General features: G+C 41.6%; 1 protein-coding gene across 5 annotated transcripts in view; it reads left to right on the forward strand.

Annotated features, from left to right (window-relative positions):
* SMG6 (SMG6 nonsense mediated mRNA decay factor) overlaps positions 1-23346 on the forward strand; it is a 192648-nt gene that overhangs the window by 84695 nt on the left and 84607 nt on the right. For all 5 annotated transcript variants that reach the window (XM_016138892.2, XM_016138891.2, XM_016138893.2 and 2 more), the window contains 2 exons: positions 1568-1736; positions 13736-13937. In XM_016138892.2, coding sequence (XP_015994378.1) covers positions 1568-1736; positions 13736-13937 — 371 coding nt within the window. The remainder of the gene's footprint in view (positions 1-1567; positions 1737-13735; positions 13938-23346) is intronic.

Raw genomic sequence — 23346 nt, forward strand, 5'->3', positions numbered from 1 at the left:
AAGCAGATAAGGGTCCTCCTAACTGGTTGGCTTTCCAGCTGCCTGGGCCCTTGTCCCAAGAAGCTTAGAATGCCACACTACTCTCCATTCTTCCACTTCCCAGTGTACCCTCTTCCTTTTGTCTTCTTAACTAAGTCCCACCTCCTTAGGTATGTCTGATTACCTGTGTGGCCCTCTTTTCTCCTTGTGAAACTATTCCCTTCCTCTCTTCTCCTTTGGTAGTTAACATTTTCACTGTACCTATGAGCTGCTGTGTGTTCTTGCCACTTTGAAAAACCAGAAAAATTAGTTTCCCTTTTTGTTCATAATTGATGTTTTGGTTTTCCCCCTCTATATGTCCCTCTTTGTCTGGTGCCTGGTGGGTGCTCTAACTGCTATAGACCAGCCATCTTGGGAGACTCACTGGACCAGAGCTGGGGCTATTTTTATCCCTTGGGCTGAGCAAGTGTCCTGTACCCTTTAAGGCTGCCTTTAGAATTCAAAGCTGATTACTGAGCCATGTAAGGTAGGGCTGAGGGTTGTACTTTTCTTTCCACTCCTGAATCAGTATTGGTGAATAGTGAGGCCCTCTGTCATCCTTCTGCCACATCAGCTTTGTGAATGCCTCTGGCCTTTGTGGCTGTGGCTTTCTTTTTTTGGAGGGAGGGCGGGGGTAACTTTTAATTTTGGAACAATTTCAAATTTATAGAGAAGTTGCACGAATTACACAGAGAACTCTCACATACCCTTTACCCAGACTCCATTATTAGCATTTGACCATATTTGCTTTAAGTTCTCTCTGTTTTCATATACACATATACTTACACTTATTCTTTTTTCTGAACCATTTGACTGTAAGTTGCAAATATAGTAGCCCTTTACTCACAAATACTTGACCGTGTATTTTCTAATAACAAGGACATTTTCTTACATTACAGTAGAGTTATCAAATTCAGGAAACCAATAGTACTATTATTCAGTCTACAGACTTTATTCAGTCTACAGACTTTATTCAGTTTGTACCAGTTTTCCTAAAAAAAAAAAAAAAAAAAATGTTTTTTTCTGGTCTAGGATCCACTCGAGGCTTACACTTTGTATTTAGATGTAATGTCTCTTTAGTCTTCTTCAATCTGTAGTGGTTTCTCAGTCTTCCTTTGTGCTTTATGACCTTGAAATTTTTAAGCCTACAGGCCATTTATTTTGTAAAATGTCCCACAATTTGGGTTTCTATGACATTTCGTCATGATCAAATTCAGGCTTTGCTGTTTTGGCAGGAACTCTGGTGCCATCACAGGACTGTGCTGAAGGAAAGCTAAAAGCAGGGGCTAGAGGCCAGAGTAGCAACTTCACCCAGGCCACAGGTGGAGCAAAAACAGTTGTCTTCAGGGGTAGATTCATTGCACTGGTTCTCTCTTTGTCCTGCTTTTCAGAATCCTCTTAGGTTCTGGCATTTGTCCTTTGCTTCTGGGCCCAGCTTTTCTGTGGATTTGGTCTCCTTTGCCTAAGAGCTGCTGCCATCCCAGCGCCCCAGGCCTCACTTGGAGGCCATAGCAGACATAGGCCCAGTTCTCACCCTTTGCCTCTGCAGCTCAGCTATCCTCTCCTGAGGATGAGGATGACCAAGATGACATCAAGGTGTCTTCCTTCGTCCTGGACCTGAAGGAACTGCTCCCTAGTGTGAAAGTCTGGTCAGACTGGATGCTCGGCTACCCAGACACCTGGAATCCTCCACCCACATCTCTGGATCTGCCCTCACAGTGAGTCGGTCTGCTTATTCCTTTAGCACTACGGGCTTTGGCCCACCTGTGTTCCCACAGCTCCCCTCCCAGTCCTCTTCATTTCCTCTCACCCACAGCCCCTTGTTTCTCTCTTTCTTCCTCTCTTGAACTTTGTTTTTTTCCTTCCTTGAACACCTTCCCTGTCCACTAATGTTTTTGTCTATCCTCTGGTCTGTCTGTCCTCCTCTCTCAACCTCTCTTTTTCTCCCACTCCTTAACTTGCTCTATTTTGTTCTTTTTCTTTGCTCTCACTCTTTCATTCACTTCATATTGTTCATGTTCACTGTTTCTGCAGCTGCCTTTTTAGCCTGGGTGTGTATTAGTGTGTGTGAGAGAGACTTAGTCTATTTCTCTCCCTCCAAAACCCCTAAAAACTTTTAGTTTATCTCTACACATCTTTCAGACTATCTCTCGCTATTTCTTGTGCTTTCTTAGGTACTCTGTCTCTTTGCCTTCCTCTCACAACATTGTAGTGGGGGTGGGGTGAGTGCATGCACCTTTTTCTTCCATTCAGTTCTTTCTTTGTCTCATCAGCATACCCCACCCCCATCTCCCTGTGTCTCTGTGTTTTAGTATGGTATCTGTCAGAGAATTTGTTAATATGGCATGTGTTAGTGTGGGGAGCATGTGTGTATGCTTGGGTGTATCTATGTAGATCTGTTTATGCGTTTATGTGGCTTTTTTCTTTCTTTTTTAATTGTGGTAAAAAAAATATGCAACAATTTGCCAACTTAACTGTTTTTAAGTATACAGTTTAGTGGCATTTTATATTCACATTGTTGTGCAACTGCATATGGCTATTTCTTGTGCCTGTATCAGTGGGTGCATTATATCTCTGTGTGCCTGTTTGAGTCCAGTTGTCTCTTTGTCTGAATGTCTCTCTCTATTGGAATGTGAGGGTCTGTGTATTTCTGTCTCTGGGGATCTGTCTAAGGGTATTTCATTGTGCCTGTCTATGTCTTTGTATGTGTCCATGTGCTATGTTCATATCTATGTCTCTGTCTCTGTCTGTCTTTGAGTGTGTGGATCTGTTGATGAAGTTCATGTATACCCACGAGGGGTCCGTTTCAATGTGTGTCTGTTTCTCTGTGTCTCTGTGTCCATATCCATGTTTGTGTCTGATTCTGGGTTCATGTCAGTCCATGTCTGCTTTGGTCCTTTCCATGTCTCTGTGTGACTATGTCCTATGGGAGTGTATGTTTGTGTGTGTGCCCAAATGTCTGTATCCAAGAGCACCTATGTTCGTGTTTGTGTTTGTCCATGACTGGGTCCCTTTGTTGGAGTGAGGATTTCTGTATGTGGGTCTGCCTATAACACCTATCTCTCTCTGCTTCTCCTGTGTTTTTTCATCTGCCTTACCTATTGCCTCTGCCTGTCCCCTCTGCCTGTCTCTGCCTGTTTTGACTTGTCTCTGCCTGCCTGCCTCTATCTGTCTCTTTATCTTCCTCTGCTGTGTTTGTGTGTGTGTGTGTCTATAGCAGGGGTCAGCAAACTGGCTGTGAGCTAAGAATGGTTTACATTTTTTTTAATTATTGAAAAAAAAATACTTCATGACTTGTGAAAATGATATGAAAGTCAGATTTTAGTGTCCATAAAGTCATATTGGAACAGAGCCATGCTCATTTGTTTGCACTTTGTCTATGGCTGCTTTCACACTGCACCAGCAGAGTTGAGTAGTAGTTGCGATAGAGACCTTATGGTCTGCAAAGCTTAAAATATTAACTATCTAGCCTATTGCAGAAAAAGTTTGCCAACTCCTAATCTATATGCATGTTTCCATGTGTTCCATTCACGGTCTGTGTTTGTGTTTGTACAATAGTGTCTTAATGTATGTGCATGTAGGTGCCTATCTCTGGTCAACTTTGTTGACTGTCCAACTCTCTCCCTCTCCCTTTCTCTTTGTCTTCTTATCTCTTTCTTTCTTGGTTTCTCTCGTCTCTCTGTCTTTGCCTATTTCTGTTTTCTGTCTCATTTTCTCCCCTTCCCCTCTTTCATTCTCTGTATTGTGGTCTCTGGCAAGTGTAGTGCACTCAGGGCTCCTTTAGACTCTATGTTAGATGTATATATGTGTTTTCAGTAACAAGCATCCATATTCAGCATGTCATCATTCTTCTCCAGTGCTCCTCCGAGAGGGGGGAAATACTGGAAGATTTGGTATGGAGACTGAGGCTCCTACAGATGACACTTCTTGGGAGTTCAGAGGGTTGCTTCTGTGGCTGGGGGCTGGTCATGTGAGTCTCTGGACTCGTGGGTGACTCGCAGAGGGAATGTTGTGGTAGATATTTCTGGCCAGCAGTGCACTATATGGTCTCTTTCCCCTCCTTTCCTTCCTCAGATTTCTTTCTTATTCCTCACCCCAAGATTCTTCCTGGACTGTTTGGCCCTCTTTCGCAGTGCCTCCCCCCCGCCCCCAGCTCTAACACTGTGACTGTGTGAAGTGATGCTCACAGCATCAAACAGTTCTCTGCATCCTTCCTGTAAACCCTCTTAGGTTTCCAAAAATGCACTCCAGGCTGAGGCCTTATGAGCCAGGGTTGAACCCTGAGCTGGGCAGCTGGGGCCACACAAAGGAACTGACACATCTTCTGACTAGGGTTCAGCTGTTTCCCAGCCATGTTCCCCAAAGAGTTAACATGTACAGCCTAAAACTTTACAGGCCGTTCATCTATAATGCCGACTAGGCAATTTGAAATTTTGGAAAGAAAATGACAAAGGCTCAGCTTTCCAAATATCTGAAGCCACTGCTTCTGAGCATATGTAAGGGTCACAGAGTATTCCTCCTTTCCTTTTTTTTTTTTTTTTTTTTTGCAGTTGGTGGGGAGGCAGACTGTCTGACCGTGGAGCCTGGGCTTTCCCTGAGTAACCTCACTTTACTACCACAAGTCCCTTAGATATGGTCCATCCAGCCTGTTTATCGTATGCTGGGCCATCAGGTCTGTTAACTCTCTTCTGAAGTCATCTCCCTTCATCCCTCCTCCCTCTCTTGCTCCCTTTGGCTTGTTTGGCTGAGGAAGTGGAAAGCTCACACAGGAAGTGCTGGGCCTCATTTGCTTGAGGTGCTGAGTCTGTTTTCTCTTTGGATGCTACAGCAAATGGCTCGATGCCGGCTTATGCGAGCTGCTGCCCATCTTTGGGCAAGGGCTCATTCAGTAGCTGGGCACGTGGTCCCAGGCTACAGCCATCCCCAGCTGGGCTTCACCTCCTCAGCTACAAAGAGGCAGAGGAAGTTGGGACACTTGAGTCAAATTTGTGTAGTCTTTTTAGACTTCTTCATGGAGGGAGGAGATCTGACTAAATAATATACTGAATCCTATTGGCTAGTAGCAAGTTCCTGTAGCTGTGGGCACCACTTATTCTCTGATGAATCCAGTCTGGGCTAGAGAAGTCAGTATGGTAGAGAAGAGTTCCCTTCTGTGCTGTCTGTCTCTGCAATCAGGATCAGCAACTGGTTGTTTGTAGAATGCAAGTATAAGCATAAAGGAGGGGCTTTGCTGTCCTGGGGCCTGACTACAAGTAATAGTGGTTTGACAGTTGGTGCCATTGTTGGACAGAGCAAACCTGACCTGACCACCACTTGAGGGTAGCCCTACCTCATAGCCTTCAGATCCAAGCACTGGAAAACTGGAATATGAATTCATATCCCTCCTTTCTAGTTTTTCATATAGCTGCCTAACACTTACTGAGTAAATACTGTGGTTGAGAGATTGGTAAGGTATGGTGGTTTTGTGGGTTTCAAAGTTGTGTCTTATGCCTACTGATCTTTTCATATTGTGGAACCTTATCTTCAAGGCCTTAGGGAATAACATACTCCAGATAGTTCTGTAGATGTCAGAATAGTAATCTCCTCTGACACTCTTAAGGTCTTTGTGTGTGATCTTCATTTTGGAGAGTTTAGGAATGCTCTCAAGAGAGTAGGAAGGAAATGGCTTCCACTTAAAACCTCTATTTTTTTTTTGTCGTTATTTTTATTTGTATTTTTTAATTAAGTTTATTGGGGTAACATTCGTTAATACAATTATATAATTTTCAGGTATACATTATAATTTGACATCTATATATTCTGTTGTGTGATTACCACCCAAAAGTCCAGTTTCCTTTAGCTATCATATATCTTTGATCACCTTTACCCACTTCTACCCTCCCCTACCGCCTTATATTTGATCCTCTTTATCCCATCTACCTCTCTCCTCCTCCCCCAACCCCTACCCTCCGGTAACCACTAGTCCATTGAACATGTCCCTGAGTCTCTGTCCTGTTCATTTGTTGCTTTTAGGTTTATATCCACATATAAGCGATATCTTGTGATTTTCTACATTTTCAGTCTGGCTTATTTTGCTTAGCATGATTATCTCGAGGTCCATCCATGTTGTCACAAATGGCAGTATTTCATGTCTTCTTATGGCTGAGTAATATTCCATTGTATATATGTACCACAGCTTCTTTAGCCAATCATCTATCGTAGGACACTTCGGTTGCTTCCATGGCCTGGGCACTGCGAACTCTGTTTTGTATGCTTTCATCGGTCTCTGCCTGCATTTGTTCTCTGTGAAGGTAAATTCCTCGTTGATCCTAAGATAAGGTGGCCAGGTGGCCTGCATTTTGGTTTGCTTCTCCTCCAGAAACCCCTGTCCCCAGGTTGTCTCCCTGATACATTTGGACACTTATTTAATCTTGCTCCCTGTCTATTTTGTTAACATCTTTCCTTATACAGTTAGAATCATTTCAAAGCATCCCTCACTCTCCTAGGGGAATTCCAGAGTTCATCATTAGTCTTCTTGGTTCTCTTCTCTTGCCTATATTCCTCTTCTTTCTAGTCAAATCTTCTTTTCCTAGGCAACAGCCACTTAGGCACATGTGGAACATTTAGGGTGATGATGACAGAACATCACTGACACTGTAGAGTGATAAGGGCAGGATTTCAGGGCCATTTGTGCCTTCCCACACAGTGGCACTTAGTATGTATGTGTGCTGTGTCAGCTTGTAAGTAGGTTGACTTCCCACTTTTACCTGTTAGGAATTACAATAAGATGGCTTTATGTCCCAGGAGATTTTAGTACAGAAGATTGTAGCAGGGTGTGGAAAGTTGCCTTAGGCCACTATAAGAGACAGTGTCAAATGCTTTGGTCTATTTAGAATAGACTACAGTGTTTGGAGGGGCCACCTAGTTGTAGGGGGTGGTAGAGGAGGGGGGAGCAGTGTCTGTGCCAGGCTTCCTATTAGAAAGGAGAGGCATAGCTATTCTCCACTTCACCAAGTGAGCATGAGTTAAGTCATGAATGTCAGGTGATGGAGGGGAACAGAGCCATAGGCTTCCAAGAGCCTAAGCATAGTGACCCCTTGCATCCCAGGACCTTTGGCAAGGCTAGGGCAGTAGGACAGCCTACCTCATTTCATAGTCTCTACTGAAGCCAAATCTTTCCTCATCTTGATCACTAGTTCTCAGTAAGTGAAAGAGTCAGGGGACTTTGAGAACATCCAAACCTAGCCCAGCTGTGGCAGTTGGTTTATTGCTTTCAGCTGGTACTTGAACCCAGGTCCTGGTCTTGGAGGCTTTCCCAGGTTTAATCCCCAGAGCTTTCTCTGCAGCTGTATGACACTGCGCTGACCCCGAATGAGGATAGGAAAATAGAACCAGTGCCAAGCCAGAGTCTCTTTTTCATTTGGAGTCTGGCTGTCTGCCCATGACCAGGGTTACATAATGGGAAACATAGCTGGGGCTCTGGAGAGCCCGCGTTTCACCAGGCTGCCCAGACCTTCGCATTCTGATGCTATATATCTTCCTAATTGTAGCTCGGATGCATTTATCACACTGTTGGATTGGAGTACTGTTAAAAAAAAAAAAATCCCTGGACTTGCTGCTTTTCCATGGCTTGGGCTTGTCTTGTATAGTCTACGGAGCATGCTGGAAAAGGCTTGTAGAGAACTCTCTGAGGTGCGGTCACATAGGGAGACATAGGGATGTGTAGGGGGTGTGCAATAAACTAATTTTTTCAGGGAGCATACATGTGTCTACCCGATAGATGAGATAGAAATTCTTGAGTTTAAAAAAGCTAGTTCAGTCACCCTCATAGGGCAGCTCGGAAATAAGAACTGATCCCAAGTCTAATCGGCACCCCTTCAAGGACACTTAATACGTCTTCCCAAAAGGGCATTTTAGGAGGTCACTAAGTAATAGTCCATCAGCACTTCCCTGAAGGAAGTGGTGGTGACTGTGGGAAGCCCCTTTGCTACCCTGGCTCCGCACCCAGTCTCCCTGGCTCCGTGTTAGGGCGTCAGCACTACAGCCTGGCACCAGGGGGTTCCTCTTCCTCCAAGTGCTGAGTGTGGGGCACACGTGATCTCTCCCACGGCAGGAGCCTCTGTCTCGTCCCCACTCCTCCCACAGGACTCCTTGTGAGAGGAAGGGGTGTTGGCCTAAGGCTCCAGTCTGACCCCAGCAGGGTACAGCAGCTGACCCTAGGGAGAGTACTTTCCAGCTTTGGGCTGAGGTTATTTGGGTCCAGTGTGTGCTAAACTAAGAAGACGTGTTGGAGTGGTTACAGCTAAAAATTTAGAGAGGCAGGAACCGTGAGAATCCGCACCAGGGAGGCCGCCGAGGGCTCTACTCATGCCGTGGAGATGTCAAGGTCCCCTGGGAGCTGCTGTTTCCCAAACACACAGTGCTGATGGGTTTAACACACCATAGTGATGCGACAGAGACTATACATGTGAATGTAGCTTGGAAGAAGTGAAATCAAATCAGGTGCTAACCTAGATAGAGGTTGAGGGAGGCACAGTGGAAGCACTTGAGAAATCCTCAAATGAGGTTACCGGGACCTTTTGTTGGCCATGGGGCTCCAGGTGCATTACTTAGAACATAGAGAAGTTTATTTGTAGAGTAGTGTGAAGTGACTGAGCTTAAGAACTGTAATGCCCTATTGGGCAGAATTAATTTAAGTTGGACACTCTCAGTTGATGTATTGGATTCAGGACCATTTTTGCTATTAGCTGCTCACCTCCTGCAATTTTCTTCAGTTGGGCAGAAAGTCCTCTAGGCCTATAATGGTTGTATGTTGGCCATTAAACCCTATGTGGAGAGTTGTGGGATAGAGTATAATGGTCCATAGGCAAACACATTTTAAAAAAAGGATATTACCTGTCTTAAGAACATTTCTCATGATCTGGCCTTTTGTGTTTTCCCTTTATGTCTATGGGCTTTCTCTTTTTTCAGCTTTGTTGTGCCTAGTTTCCATGCCATCTTGGCTATATTTCCAGAGCTCCTCACCCCAGGAACCAAAAGACCCAACTTGTTTCCCATCTGTACTACTTCTCTGATCTTCCATAGCTCTGAAACACAATGCAGGGCTTCTTCTCACTCAACTCTTTCCGGGTTTGTTCTGCAGCTGTGGAGTTTGAATGTTAGTGTTTAAACAAGCTGGTATTACACAGGAAATGGCCACCTCCACAGGCCCCTGCAGGCTTGTAACATGGGGTCATTGTACTTGATATTAATCACCAGTCAGCCTATTCCCCAGTAAAAATATGAAGAGATGTGTGAGGGCTCAGTCTTCCTTAGACTTGCCAGAAGGATGGCCTGAACCTTGGTTGGGCTTTAATACTTCATTCTCTGAACCGTCTCCCTCCCTTGGTCCTGCCCTGGATGAAGCTTGCAAAAAAAAGTTCCTACCTGACCTCTTCCCTATAAAGCTGGTAGATCTGCTTTTTTTTCCCTGAGTTCTAGGAAAGAGATAGATTGTTGGGGTATAACTTGCCTCACATATCTCCCATCTTAATCTTTCAGAGCATGTTGTAGTTGAGTAACATCTTATATGAGAAAACTTCAAAATTGTAGAAACACAGAAATCCACTGGTCCATCTTAAGACCAAGCTTCTCAGGTCCTTGGGCTGAAGCTGCTTTTCTAATGCTGTTTGCAGAACTAACCTCAATCTGAAGGGTTAATCTGATTCCCCAAGTCAATATCCCCAAAACAACCAGCCAAGAGTGTGTGTAGGTTCATTTCTGTGAAATGTGTTTCCCCAGTCACCTGGGCTGGCCTGGGCTGCATTGTATCGGCCAGCAGCTGCACTGCACTCAAACTGACAGCTACATTAAACCTTGGAATTCTGAGGCAATAAAAAGTAAATTAACTCTTATTTTTTTCCTTTCCTGGTGGAGTAAGTAAATGCACGTCTGTAGGGAAGTGAGTGAGCCTTGGTCCTGAGTGCGTACCTCTAACTAACCACTGCTGGGCTGTCCCAAGCTAGGATCTGGTGTTCAGACTCCAGCCAGGGGTCTGCTTTCCTGGTGTGTGGTGTGTTCTGTGGGGTTGGGCCACTGGGTCACCCTGCAACTGCTGATCCTTGCACACTAATCACATCACAGCTGCTGAGAGTCTCCCTTGCCACCATTATGAGAGCCATAAACGGAGTCATTGGACGCAGTTTCATATTCTCTGGCTGCTTTGTATCTACTAGGTGAAGAATGCACCCTAATATTGTGGGCTCTGGGAGCTTCCCCAATATATGAATTGGGATCAGAAGAAGCCCAAGGGACTTCCCTGAACCCTTAGCACTCTAGAGGGTCCGGTCCATTTAGAACCAAAAGTGGTTTGAGATTGTCTGAAAAACCTTTTGGGGAAGTCATTTCCCAGACATTTCTAAAATACTGAGAGCTATTTAAAGCTCCTCATAGTCACCAGAATTTGACTTTGGGATCCTAAGCCCAGACCAACCTTGAATCCTTAGAATCCAAAGGCTGCTTTAGGGTGAAGATTGGAAGACACTCCTAACTGGGATCAGGAACTAGAGCAGGAAAAAGCTAAGCCTTTTCCCTTCTACTCAGGAAACCCTGTGTTCACCCACGGAACTGACCTCTTAGCCTAGAGGCCTGATTGGGGTAAGCTGAGGTGATGTTGCCCAGGTTCCAGGAATTACCTCATCCTTTTGCAAATATCTTAACTTTTGAGTTCAGGCATTTCACCTAGTTTTTCAGAGTACCTCTTCTTTTAGTGTTAGTTTCCTAACACTCCTCTCTTCTCCACCCTCTCTGGAGAGTCACCATATGGCTCGTGGGTACCTATTTAGTTGTATTCTTTTCTATGGTGCTGAGAGAGGAGATAACTGACGATGAAATGTGAAGTGATCTTAGCCAATCCAGAGATACCAGAAGAAGAAAACTACTCAGAATCAGAGTTCAAACACAAAATCAGTCTGAATGGATCAGGGCAGAAATAATCTATCATCGAAGCATTTCGTATATTCCCTTGGTTCTGCTTAGTGTAGCTTGGCCCTTGCTTAGGCCACTTTATATTTCTGAGTTAGGAACTCAGGGCACATTCTATGTCTTTTGGCATCAGCTGCTATCTTACAAATCAGCACTGGTGTAGGAACTCTCATCCACTTCATTTTTGCAATGAGTCTTCATGTTTTGGCACAAGGTGGGTGGTAATGGGCAAAAGGCAAATGTGGGCTGGGGTCCCTAGTGGTGGTCAGCAGTCTCTGGGAGGAGTCAGTTTGGGTTTATCTGAGCCTAGGGGACAGGAGAGCATGGTAATGAGAACCACATGGTACCACATATTTCTTCATCTTGGATCCAAGATGGTAGGGGTGGGAGGATGAGAGAGGGATGTGGGGCCTCCCACTGTGGGTGATTTTCTGCTGCCTCTCCCTGGCTGGGGATGCTGCTGCCCACACCTCCCACCCCAAACTACATCCTGAAGCAGCCTTGACCTGCACAGCACCAACCAAGGCCCCCCAAGCCAAGAATTCAGCTGGAAGACTTTTCACCTTCTTCCTTCTCACTGTCGTCTTTCCTGTTTATTTTCCAAATTGCTGCTCTGTAGCTGAGCAGTGCCTGTTGGCCAGAGCTCACCAGCCCTGTGGGATCAGACTCAGGCAGTGGGCTCAAGTGGCCAGCAGGGCACTGGGGGAGGAAGCAGGGAGCTGGAAGAGCCTCCCTGTGTGTCTCCCATGGGCAGCGCTAACCTCGGAGGCGGCCCTGAGCAGCCCTATCACATCCGGTGCTTGTCTCTGCAGCCGGGACCGGAGGATAAACTATCAGAGCTGTGGGGCAGTGCATCATTCTTCTTATTATTTTCTTCTCTGCAGATGGGGTCGTGGAAAGTTCAGTTCCTTTTAACCCTCGAAGTTCTGTTTATTCTACAGCTGGTAGCTTGAATGCTGCGTTTCCCATTACATCACAAAGGGGCTCAGGCAGATCTCTGCATAGAAACGTGTTGCAACTGTTTATTTTTTTCCATATTTAAACATTTCTGACAGCCAAACCCAGCTGAGCCAAAAGATGGAGCTTTGTGAATGAGTCTGGTTATTGGTGTCTGTGCAGAAAGAGGCTTTAAAAAACTCTTGTCCCTCCAGTGATTCTTCCCAAGCATGTTCTTTTCCCTGGGCAAAGCCTGTGAAGCAAGTTACTTCTGCAGTACACGTGTGTTGATTATGTGCCGTTGTGTGATTAATGGAGTTGTGTTCCGCCTGGTTCCCAGGACACTCTTGAAAACAAGATGTTTCATTTCATTGCCTTTTTCTAGTGCAGTGATTACAGTAAATAAACCAGTGCAAGCTCCTTCCACCTGGAGCCAGTCAGGGAGTTCCCACACCTTTACTCCACTTTCTTCTCCAGCATCACCTTCAGTGGCATGTTCCTTGAATGCCCTCCTTTCTGCCATCTCCCAAAGATTTCTAGTCTCCAGGAGAAACAAATTGCTTAGATCTGAAGCCCCTCCCTAGCAGATTTGGCTCATGCGCAGTAACTTGTCTGAGAAGATTCCAGGATGTAGCTCATTCTTATAGCTCTCTTTGCTTCTTGCCACTCCACATCTTAAACCTACTGGTAAAACTTTTCTTTGTAATTCTTTTATGGGTCTCACTCCTTTTGGAGTACAACTTAGCATCCATAGGGTGCTGCCTGTTCCAGACTCCCTGGTTAGGTGGTCCTCTGGGAAAGAAAGCTAAGTCGGTAGACTTGTCAGGCCCTGGATATGACCACAGTTTGGCTATTTGAGCTATGTCCTGGGCTGGAAAAAAGAAAGCTGTAAGGATCCTTAGCACCCATCAAAGCAGGGATCTGAACCACAGAATTTTGACAAATGATGGTGACAGAAAAATGAACCTTCTTTTTATAATTCTGCCCTGGAGTTTGAACTGGGGATAACCATACTTTGCATTTCCAAAGTTTCTTCTCAGGTTCAACCAGGACCTGGTGATACTCAATTAGGTTGACTAACCATCCCAGTTTGCCCAGGCCTAAGGTATTTCTGGGAATGTGGGGTTTTCAGTACTAAAACTGGGACAATCCCAGGCAAACCAGTGCAGTTGGTTACCGTGTATCTAACCTTCCACAAGTGAGGGGAAGGAGAAGGAATAAGATGGCGAAGACAGCACTAATACTGGCTCATCTGCTGAAATGCATGGGAAGTTTGGCAGGTCAGGAATGAGGTTTTTGTTGGGTACATGATTGTTTGTTTTCCTGTTTATATATAGGAAGAGGTTTCTGAAGCATCGTAGGGGGCAAAAATCCACTTGACTCTTTCTGTGGTGTGTCTGGCCCCTCTGGCTGTGCAAGAGAAGGGGAGATTGGTGCTCTGTTGCTGTCTGCGTGGCATATACTTGGCTGGGCAAGTGTAGGGAAATTCTAGGAGCTGCCTCAGGCACTGGGTGTCTAGAGTGTTTGAGTGTCCCAGGCACACTGTCTGGAAAGGTGACAGGACCTGCATTAGGTAACTGATTCTCTAAATTCTTTTCCCTCTCTGGTCAGGATTAAAAACTCCCCCTAATCAATTTCAACTTTGCATAGATGGACACACATTCACCAGATTGCTGCCATGAGTGCAATTTTATATCCTAGCTTTTTGGGTAAGATTTCCTCGCAGATGCCAATCATAGATAACATTTGCCACAAGTACCTCCCTGCTCACAAGTGCATAGAATACTTTCACCGGTCCCTCTTTAGAGCTGCTCTTCTTTTCTTACCTTATTTCTCACAGGATTGCTGTGGATGTGTGGTCGATGCTGGCCGATTTCTGTAACATATTGACCGCGGTGAATCAGTCTGAGGTGCCACTGTACAAGGACCCGGACGATGACCTCACCCTTCTTATCCTGGAAGAGGATCGGCTTCTCTCGGGCTTTGTCCCCTTGCTGGCTGCCCCTCAGGACCCCTGCTACGTGGAGAAAACCTCGGATAAGGTCAGCCCCAGGCCAAACATCACTCCCCATTCACCCTTCCTCTTAATTCTCCAGACTTTTTTATTCTTGGGAAGTTTTCTGTGCAAACGGAACATGATTAAGTCATTGAGAAGGGTGTTAAGGGAAAATATCGACCTTTTAGCCGCTGACATCTAGCTCTGTGTCCTGAAAAAAAAGCCCTCTCGACTTCCTTTGGTGTGTGTGTGTGCTTGCTGGCATGTTGTATATACGATCATTTCCTCACTTGTTTAAATAGTCCAGCTTGTGTTGGCAGTGCTCTCACTCAACTCCAAATGGTTTGCATCATGCTTAAAGCACCCTCCTTCCTCCCCCCTTTCCTCCTTCCCCCCAGCCACAAAACTCTGCACTAGGAAAACAGCCAGGGCTTTTTCCCTTCTCTAAGGAGGAGAGTGATAAATAGGTGACTAGAGAGAAGCAGACACCATGTGTTAACGTACAAAAAAAGCTTTTAAGAATATGAAGCATTCCCCGCTGCCTGGTTTCTATTTTTCTTCCTCTGAGGACTATGTTTTAACCTGAACTTCTTTCTTGTCTGTCTGTTTATAGAAAACAAAATCCATTGCCTGTTGCCCTGGTGGGGACTATGGAACTCTTAGTCTCTGCTTAACAGTTGGGTCTTCGGCCAGGTGCAGAGAGTAAGGCATTTTGTTCTGCTTCACATTTCCGTGTAGTGGTTGTTAGGTTGGGAGAGTAGCACCCACAGACCCTGGGATCAGAGTTTCCTGTGCTGAGCAGGGAAACCTTATAACTGAGCTCTCTGCAGAGTTGTTTGCATCACGTCCTCTGGGAGAGAGGCCTTTGGGGAAGAATCCAAAAATGTCTTCTTAGGAGGAAGCCTTTTGACCTAGATGAAGTATGTACAGAGATGTAGGTAGATTTTAAACTGCAAATATGAGAGATTTTATATTGAATGTACAAAATTTAAAACTTGTTCTCAGTAGAAAAGAGCATTAGGTTCCTTGTAGATAAGTAAAAAGAAGAAAATTTAGCTACAATCCCTCTACCCAGAGATAACATCACTGTTATTTTTGTTGATCATATATAATCATATTTAACTTCTTTTGTTTTAACTTTTAAAACAAAACTGGGGGTCATATTATACATACTATTTGTAATCAGCTTATTTTACTCAATATTTTTTAATGTATTCTTATATGGAGTCATTTTTGATGATCACTTAGTATTCTTTTATATGCCAGGTCTTTGCTTTATTGAACCAAGGGGTCGTTCTCAATTTTTGCACTGTCAACAATTAAATGATTCCTTATAGCAGAATTTTTGTATATATTCCCTTTCGTTAAATTTCTGTAAATATGTAAAGCTTCTAGACATTGACATATCAAAAACTCATATTCTTTGGATGCATTTAATGACTAATGGATCTTGGGAATGTGAGAGCAAGAGGAATATTCATTTTATGCTTTTCCAATGCAAAGTTGGAATGAAATCTTGCTCTTCCAGTTTTCGGAGATAAGAATGGGGAATTGTGGTATGTGAGACTGAAGACAGCTAACACAAAGTTTACACTTTGTAGATGTTCAGTTATAAGAATTAGAAGAGAAACTCGGTAACCATGGCTTGAGTCAGAGGATCCTAGTACTGTTCTTAAGCGATCACAAGGTGGTCCTGACTCCTGGGGGTGCTTTTGAGAGTTGGCTCTTGGATTAGCTATCTTTTAGTGCAGAACAAGGAAGGAGTCCTAACCAGCTTCAGATTTCCTAAGCGCTGTGTTCTTATCAGCTCTCCCAGTATACGTGTCAGTGTATGACACATGTATATGAGATAGTATATATATGATACATATAAATGATAGAATACAGTATATGATAAGTATGTGATCTGGCCAGAGAAGAACACAGAGCCAGCAGTCCATGCCTTCACCCTGTGGTAATGATTCACAGGCAGTTACAGCTCATGAGACTAAGGTAAGTCTCCGCTTCAAGGACTGTGGCATCCATATGCCAAATACAACATCCCCAAATCCAAACTCCTGAATTTCTGTCCCCCAAACCTGGTCTTTCTTCAGTCTTCCCATCTTGGTAAATGGCAACTTTGACTTTTGGGTTACTCATGTCAAAATTCTTGGGCTGGTTTTTGGTTCCTCTCTTTTTCTCAGTCCTCCATAACTAATCCATCAGTAATTCATGTCTTCTTTATTTTCAAAATAAATGTAGATACAATTCTTTCTTACCACTACACCCTAGTCTAATTCATCAAAATGACTTTCAACTGGTTTCTCTAGTTGCTCCCTCCTCTTACTCCCCAGTCTATTTTCAGCATAGCAACTGGAATGATCTTTTTAAAACATCAATAAGATCGCGTCACGCATGTCTCTATTCAAAACCTTCCGACGGCTGTTCCTCTCACTAAGAGTAAAAGCCAAAGTTTTAACAATGGCCTACAGTGCCCTCAATTACTTGACGCCACTTCCCTCTTAACTCTCTGACCTCAGCTCCTACTGCTCTTTCGTACCAAGTATGCTCTAGACACATGGCATCCTTGCTGTTCCTCAAACAAGGCAAGCACTCATGCCAAAGGATCTTTGTACTTGGTTTCCTCTTAACTTGGAACACTCGGTCCTCAGATAGTTTTGTAGTTCTCACTCTCTTCTAAATGTCACGTTGTTAGAGAGTTCTTCCCTAGCTATCCTGCATAAGATGCTACCAGCCTTTCTTTTTCTTTTACTCTGCTTTATTCTCCAGGGGGAAATAACATATCTTGAATATCTAACATGAATCAGCCCCTGAACAAGGTATTTCATTAAGTCCTCACAATAAGCCTACCAAGCAGGTATTAATACCTTCATTTTTTCAAAGACATGACTGGGGCTCAGGAGAAGAGTGAGAAATGATGATAAACTCATTTCTCCATGACTGACCTTGAAGATTAGTGTGAATATGTCAGAGGAAATCTTTAGGAATTCTTAACCTTTTAGAAATCTGAAAAAGATAGGCATTCTCTCCAGTTTCTAATGTTTACTCCTAAGAAATGTAAAATATCTCAAGGACTTTACAGTAGCGGCAACCTGAGCAATTTCATTGCTGGTCAAGGTTAATCATATGTTTCATCCAGACTTCATTCTCATTCAACAGATAATTACTGAGCATGTCTACATTATACTGTCTTGTACACACAGCATGAGAGATGCAGACATATAAAGCGAAGATCCTCCTACTTTGGGAGGCAGTTTGTGACATATACAAACATGTGAGAAGCAACATAAGTATAATTTGAACCTATAATTAAGGAGAACCTCTTGAAATTTTGTTGAGCTGATAGCATCCCCATTTGCTTAAGGAGCACTGATCTGGCATTATCATATCACTGTATTTCCCAAGCATGTTCCATGGAACTCTAGTTTTGTAGGTTCTTAATCATTGGGTGAAAAAGTTTCATGATCATAGAAGTTAGGGTAAAGCAGTGTTAAACAGGACTCATTACTGCAGGACTTCCCATGTTAAAATTCTCGGCCTTGTTTTTAATGTAGTATACATTACAAGAAGAATAGCCTTTGCAGTCTTTCCCAAATTTTCTTCACCCTTGATATTTATGATTGACTAGACATCTTGCAGGATTAGTAGTCTGCCTAAAATAAACCACAATAGAATACCCAGGTATAGGATAAACAAGAGGTGAGAAAACAGGTTGCTGTTGGGATTATCCAGAGGTAAGGAGTACTGATTAGGGTAAAAGCAATAGAGTGGAGCTGGTTACATTTTGAGAGAAACACCACAGATGTTGAAACCAGTAAGAGCCAACCAGGGGAAAGAAAGTGATCTTAGATTCACCGAGTGACTGCTAGACACCTAAATCCAGAGGTTAAGTAGCACACCCAAAGTCAAATCACTAGTAAGGTAGTGTGTATGATTTCAAAACTTCATGTTCTGGTGAATGCTTTGATGGCTAGAATTTACTTCAAATCATCTGGAGAGGGAAGTAGACAGGAATATAAATGAAAAAAAAGGCCAGATATTAATCATGATCAAATGTGGATCATTATTGATTATTGCTGATTAAATATTGATCATTACTAGTAAATCTGAATAATGGGTACATTTAGTTTATTATAGTATTCTAGTTTTGTATATGTGTGAATTATCCATAATAACAAGTTTTAAAAGGAGTAATAGCTATCCTGAAAGCAAAACAGAACTGTGTCCTTCCTGCCATGTTATAGTGCATGTGATTGAAAAAGTAATCAAACTATAAAAATAATAAAGTTATCTTTCAATCACTAATCATATAAATAGTACTAAGCTCTTTACATACATTTTCTCACTGAAACCCCAACAAACCTATAGGGCAGGGGTCCCTAACCCCCAGGCAATGGACAGTACTTGTCTGTGGCCTGTTAGGAACCAGGCCGCACAAAAGGAGGCGAGTGGTGGGTGAATGAGCAAAGCTGCTTCTGTATTTGCAGCCACTCCCCAGCAGTAACATCACCGCCGTAGGAGCACCGGTCTCTGGTGCCAAAAAGGTTGGGGACCACTGCTCTAGGTAGACAAGAGAAATGATTTAAAAGGGAGCTGTTTTAGGAGAAAGATACTGAGTTCATGTTTTGCCTTAGTTAATATAAAAAAAAAAAGCGTAATTATCATTTTCAAAATATATGCATGTGACTGTATAGTTATAGGTGGTACTAAATAAAGATCTATTTAGTGACAGGCCCTGTCTTTCCTTAGGCACTATAGCTTTAGTTATTTAGTGGATACCAAAGCATTTATTTCATAAGTAGGTATAAGCAATCCTCATTCTGTCATCCTCAGCTAGATTAATCTGTGCGATGTTCTTTATCTTCCTCTATATATTGTCTAAGAACTTAGTGAAGAACTTCTCAACAAGCTATTGTCAGGGCCACTCTTTTCCTTTGATTAGGGAATAAATTATAAGTCACATTATGAGGTCACATTATAAGTCCCACATTACATCTCATTCATTTTTACAGTCATCTTTGTTTTTTGTCTGGATATTGGATCCCAAGAAACTTTGTCATTTAATAAAATACGTAGTTAAGGTTAAAGATGAGACTTAAACTGTTCAGCTTTAGGAACTTCGGGCTTGTCTGCTTGTTTATTTGTTAAATGACATTTTTGGCATATTGTTTGTTCATGTAATTACCAAAAAATGTTTTGAATAGGAAATGTAGAAGAGCACAAGAAAATAAAAATCACCTACAAGCTACCAACTATATTAATAGTTTAATATGTCCTTCTCATCTTTTTCCCACCATGCTTATATGTATGTATGTATGCTTTTCCTTTCATAAAATTGGGACCATACAATATATGCATTGTTTTGTGGGTTTTTTTTTTTTTAATACCCTTGTTTTATATATATAGTTTTGGGGGAAATGTTGTCTTTGTTGTTTGATGGTCTGGAAAATATTTATTGGAAGTGCTACCATTGACAGATTTTTTGAAAAACATATTCGATCTTCTATTTTCAAAGTATCAGCATCAAGAAGGAAAAAAAAAAAACTTGACTATCCCATATTTAAGATGTGGAAATTAGGACTATTTACCATATGTATTTTTTTTTAATTGCATTATGTTTCTAAATTTACGATAATTATTAAGAATTAATTTATATTAAGTGTTAGACTGTTGGTGAGCTCTAAAAACACTTAATATAGCTCACCAACAGTCTTTTTGTTCTATGGCTTTACCATTTTTATGTTATTTTGATTCATCTGTTATTCAAATACAACACCGCAGAATCTTTTTCAGCAAAAATGTGGATTCGTTTTTAAAATTAAGATGACTTTTGTAAAATACAATAGTAATACACATATGGAAAAGAATCAAACAATTGACAAAATATATAAAGTCCAGAGCCACCCCTCCTCACCCTACCCCCTCCCCCGGTATAACTGCCGCTTACAATTTGATATTTGTCTTCTTAGGCCATTTCTGTGCCCATCGAAAGGTATTTATGCATATATATAAGTATATGATCAAAATGATAGTGTGGTATACATTCTCTTCCATTTCTCTTTCTGTTAAACGATACATTAAGGACATTCTTCATGACTGGTTTTTGAACACTTGTATCTCGAAATTGTTCTTTTTTTGTCCCTGCACTTGAATAGCATTTTAGCTTAGGTTAGCAACCCCCTCCCCCAACTTTTAAAACTATAGATATTATTCTTTTGCCTTAATGGTTAGAAAAAATTAGAGAAAAGTCCGATTTTACTTTTTTTTTTTGGTCCAGCATAGGTAACATAATTTTTTCTAATCTTGAATTTCAAATTGTGTGAAGATTTGTTAAATGTTGGGTTCTGTAATTTTTCAGGGTACCTAACTAATGAGCTTTTTAAATATGCAGATCCAGTTCTATCTTTAGACCAGAAAAGTTTTCATCTCTTATGTCCTTGATTGCTAATGTTCTGTCTATTCTGTTTTTCTCTTCAGTAATTTCTGTTCTTCAAGTATATTGGATCTCCATTTTTTGTCCTCTACATTTCTTTTTATATTATTTTAAGTGCTTACTGCTTTTCCTTTCCATTTCTCAGAGGGCTTCTCAAGTTTCTCCTATCTATAATTGATTCAGATTTTTATAGTGCTGATTCTACTCTTTATTGCTTCTAATTCAGTTTTTGAGTCTGTTATTGTGTTATTTGTTCCTTTATGTTGTTTCTCTATCTTATCCTGTAACCTTTATAATTTTGCCTGCCTTTTATCCAGGTCCCTCTTATGTCTTTGTTTTCTCATTCGTCTTTTAGCATACCTCACAGGTTCTATGATTTTAAGAATTCAATTGTAAGAATAAAACAGAGAATGTCTTCTTCATTTAACATTTTTTCCCCCAAAAAATAGGCTTTGTTTCTCAGTCTCTTTATGTACTGTGGTGTCCCATTTTTATGTTGCAGACTCTTTTCAAAGGTCTCAACTTAGATTTCTGCAATCTGATTCTGGCCGTTTTTATTTCTTCAAACAAAGATTTACTCAGATCTGACATTTGCTCCAAAACAGGTTAGGTAGATTCTCGCTGGGTGCCTTCTATGTTTCCAGATATTATTGAGAATCTTCTCAAGTCTAAAGATGGTTGATAGACTTTTTTGATATCAAGTTACTACCCTGAAGGGGGTGAGGAGGAGACCACAGGTGGTGTGCAGTCTCAATAAATGGATTTATTTTCTACATATTCTGTTCTGTATATAGTGGAGCTAGTAACCAAAGCTAGTTTCCCATGTCCAGTCTTTGTTTCACATAAACAATATGGCACTCTGACCTCCTTCCTGGAGCTGTGGCCTACCATATCAAGAAGAAATTCTACCCTCTGGCCACTTCTCGAGCTGCCTGAACTCCTGATTGTAAGTAGTACTGCAGTGAAAAAGCTTCCAGATAGTGTTCTGCATCTGTCCCTCCCATGTCCTCACACTTTGTAGTAAGCAGACTTTGTGGTAGGTAGACCAAAGGTGGCCCATGATATAATCCCTGAAACCTGTTAAATATGTTATAAGGAAAAAGGACTTTTGCAAGTGTGATTAACTTAAAGATCTTGAGATGGGAAGATGATCCTGGGTTATCTGGGTAGGCTCGATATAATACAAGGGTCTTTATGAGGAGGCAGAAATGTCAAAGTCAGACATAAGAGATGTGATGATAGGAGCAGAGGTTACAGAGAGTACGAGAGAGAGAGAGAGAGAGAGAGAGAGAGAGAGAGAGAGAGAGAGAGAGATGGAGAGAAAGAGAGGGAGAGATTGAAATTGACTGATTTATTGATTTGGGGATAGCATGTTGCTGGCCTTAAAGATGGTTTTAGGAATTCTGACCTCCAGAGCCATAAGATAACAAATTGTATTGTTCTAAGCCATTAAATTTGTTGCGATTTGTTACAGCAGCAGTAGGAAACTAATACACCCTTCCAAACTGGAGAATTTTGCTTTCTTAGGAAGGGAGGCTATGAATTGGCTCTTAATGACCTGCTTCTAGCTGTCCTCTATCCATCTGACAGTAATTCTTTATGGTTGCTAATATGTGGATGGCATTTTCCCATTTAACAGCTATTGACTCTATTGTGCATCAGACACTGTTCTGGATAACACAGCTATAGCAGTGAATACAGTAGACCAAGAAAGGATCATGGAGCATGGGGGATATACTCTCTCTAATCTGTTTGGTCAGTTCAGTTGGGATATTGGAAATAGAGTTATTTAATTCAGAAATCTATGCTTTTTACATTTTTTTATTATAAAAATCTTTCTTTGTATTATAAAATAGTGTTCATTTTAGAAATCTAGAGAAATTAAGGTTAGCAATAAGGAAAATAAAGATTCCTTTATCCTAAACTGACTGGATAGATGGATGGACAGATGGACAAATGTGAAGTTTTTTGCTTTTTAACAGAAATAGAATCAAACTGTATATACTGTTTTATAATTTACTTTGTTCACTTAGCAATAAGTATACCCTAAATATAGTTCATGATCACCTATAACATGGTTCAATGGCTACATTTTATCAAATTATATGGGCATACTATAATATTTGTTTAGTCCTCAGTCATTAGACATGTTAGGAGGTTGCTGATTTTTCAGTTTTATAAATAATGCCATCTAGGGTAACTTTTATAGAAATATTTATGTAAATTTTTTAAGTCATAAGGTAAATTTTCAAAACGGAATTACTAGGTCAAAGAGGATATGTACATTTTTATACCTTTTGATAGATAGCCCTCCAAAAAAGGGTTTAGCCATTTAAACTATAGAATGTGAGAGTGTTTTCTAGCATCCTCATCAATCCTGAATGGTTTAATTTTTTGTAACTTTGCCAGAGATGGACAAAAGTGGCATCTCATTGTTTTGATTTTCATTCTTTGATCACCTTTTTACTAATTGTTTATAAATTTACAAAATTATTAATTACTACTTCCATTTACTCCAATCCCTGATTGTATCAGTTATTGCCTAATTTCTAATAGTGTTGATGTTTTTAAAAAGTACTGTGTTTATTGGTTATGAGTTTGTGTGCATGTGTGTGTATACATAAATTACATTTATTATACATTGTCTTATGTTCTTTGCCCATTTTACCATTGTAATGCTCATCTATTTTTTTCTTAATGATTTGTGAAAGCTATTTGTGAATAATGTTTGAACTTTATTTGGTTACTTTTGTACAAGAGGTGTTTTATATTGAACAAGATGAGAACTTTTGGAAACTTGGAAGGGGTTGTGTAGCACTCTACTTTTAGGCAATAAAAACATGTATGTTCCTTTGTCACGCCGTGGTAGGTAAGATCTTTGGTTTGTTTTCACCCTTTCATTTAGTTTCTCCCTCTTATACCTCCCTCTCTTTCAGTCTGTAGAGATCTAAGGAAAAATCATTGCCAGCCAGATATTTAGAAATGAACTGTGTACTGTATCTACTTCCTTTTCTTTTTTGCT

Source organism: Rousettus aegyptiacus, unplaced genomic scaffold, assembly GCF_014176215.1.
Source record: "Rousettus aegyptiacus isolate mRouAeg1 unplaced genomic scaffold, mRouAeg1.p scaffold_m13_p_6, whole genome shotgun sequence".
NCBI classification, from domain to species: Eukaryota; Metazoa; Chordata; class Mammalia; order Chiroptera; family Pteropodidae; genus Rousettus; species Rousettus aegyptiacus.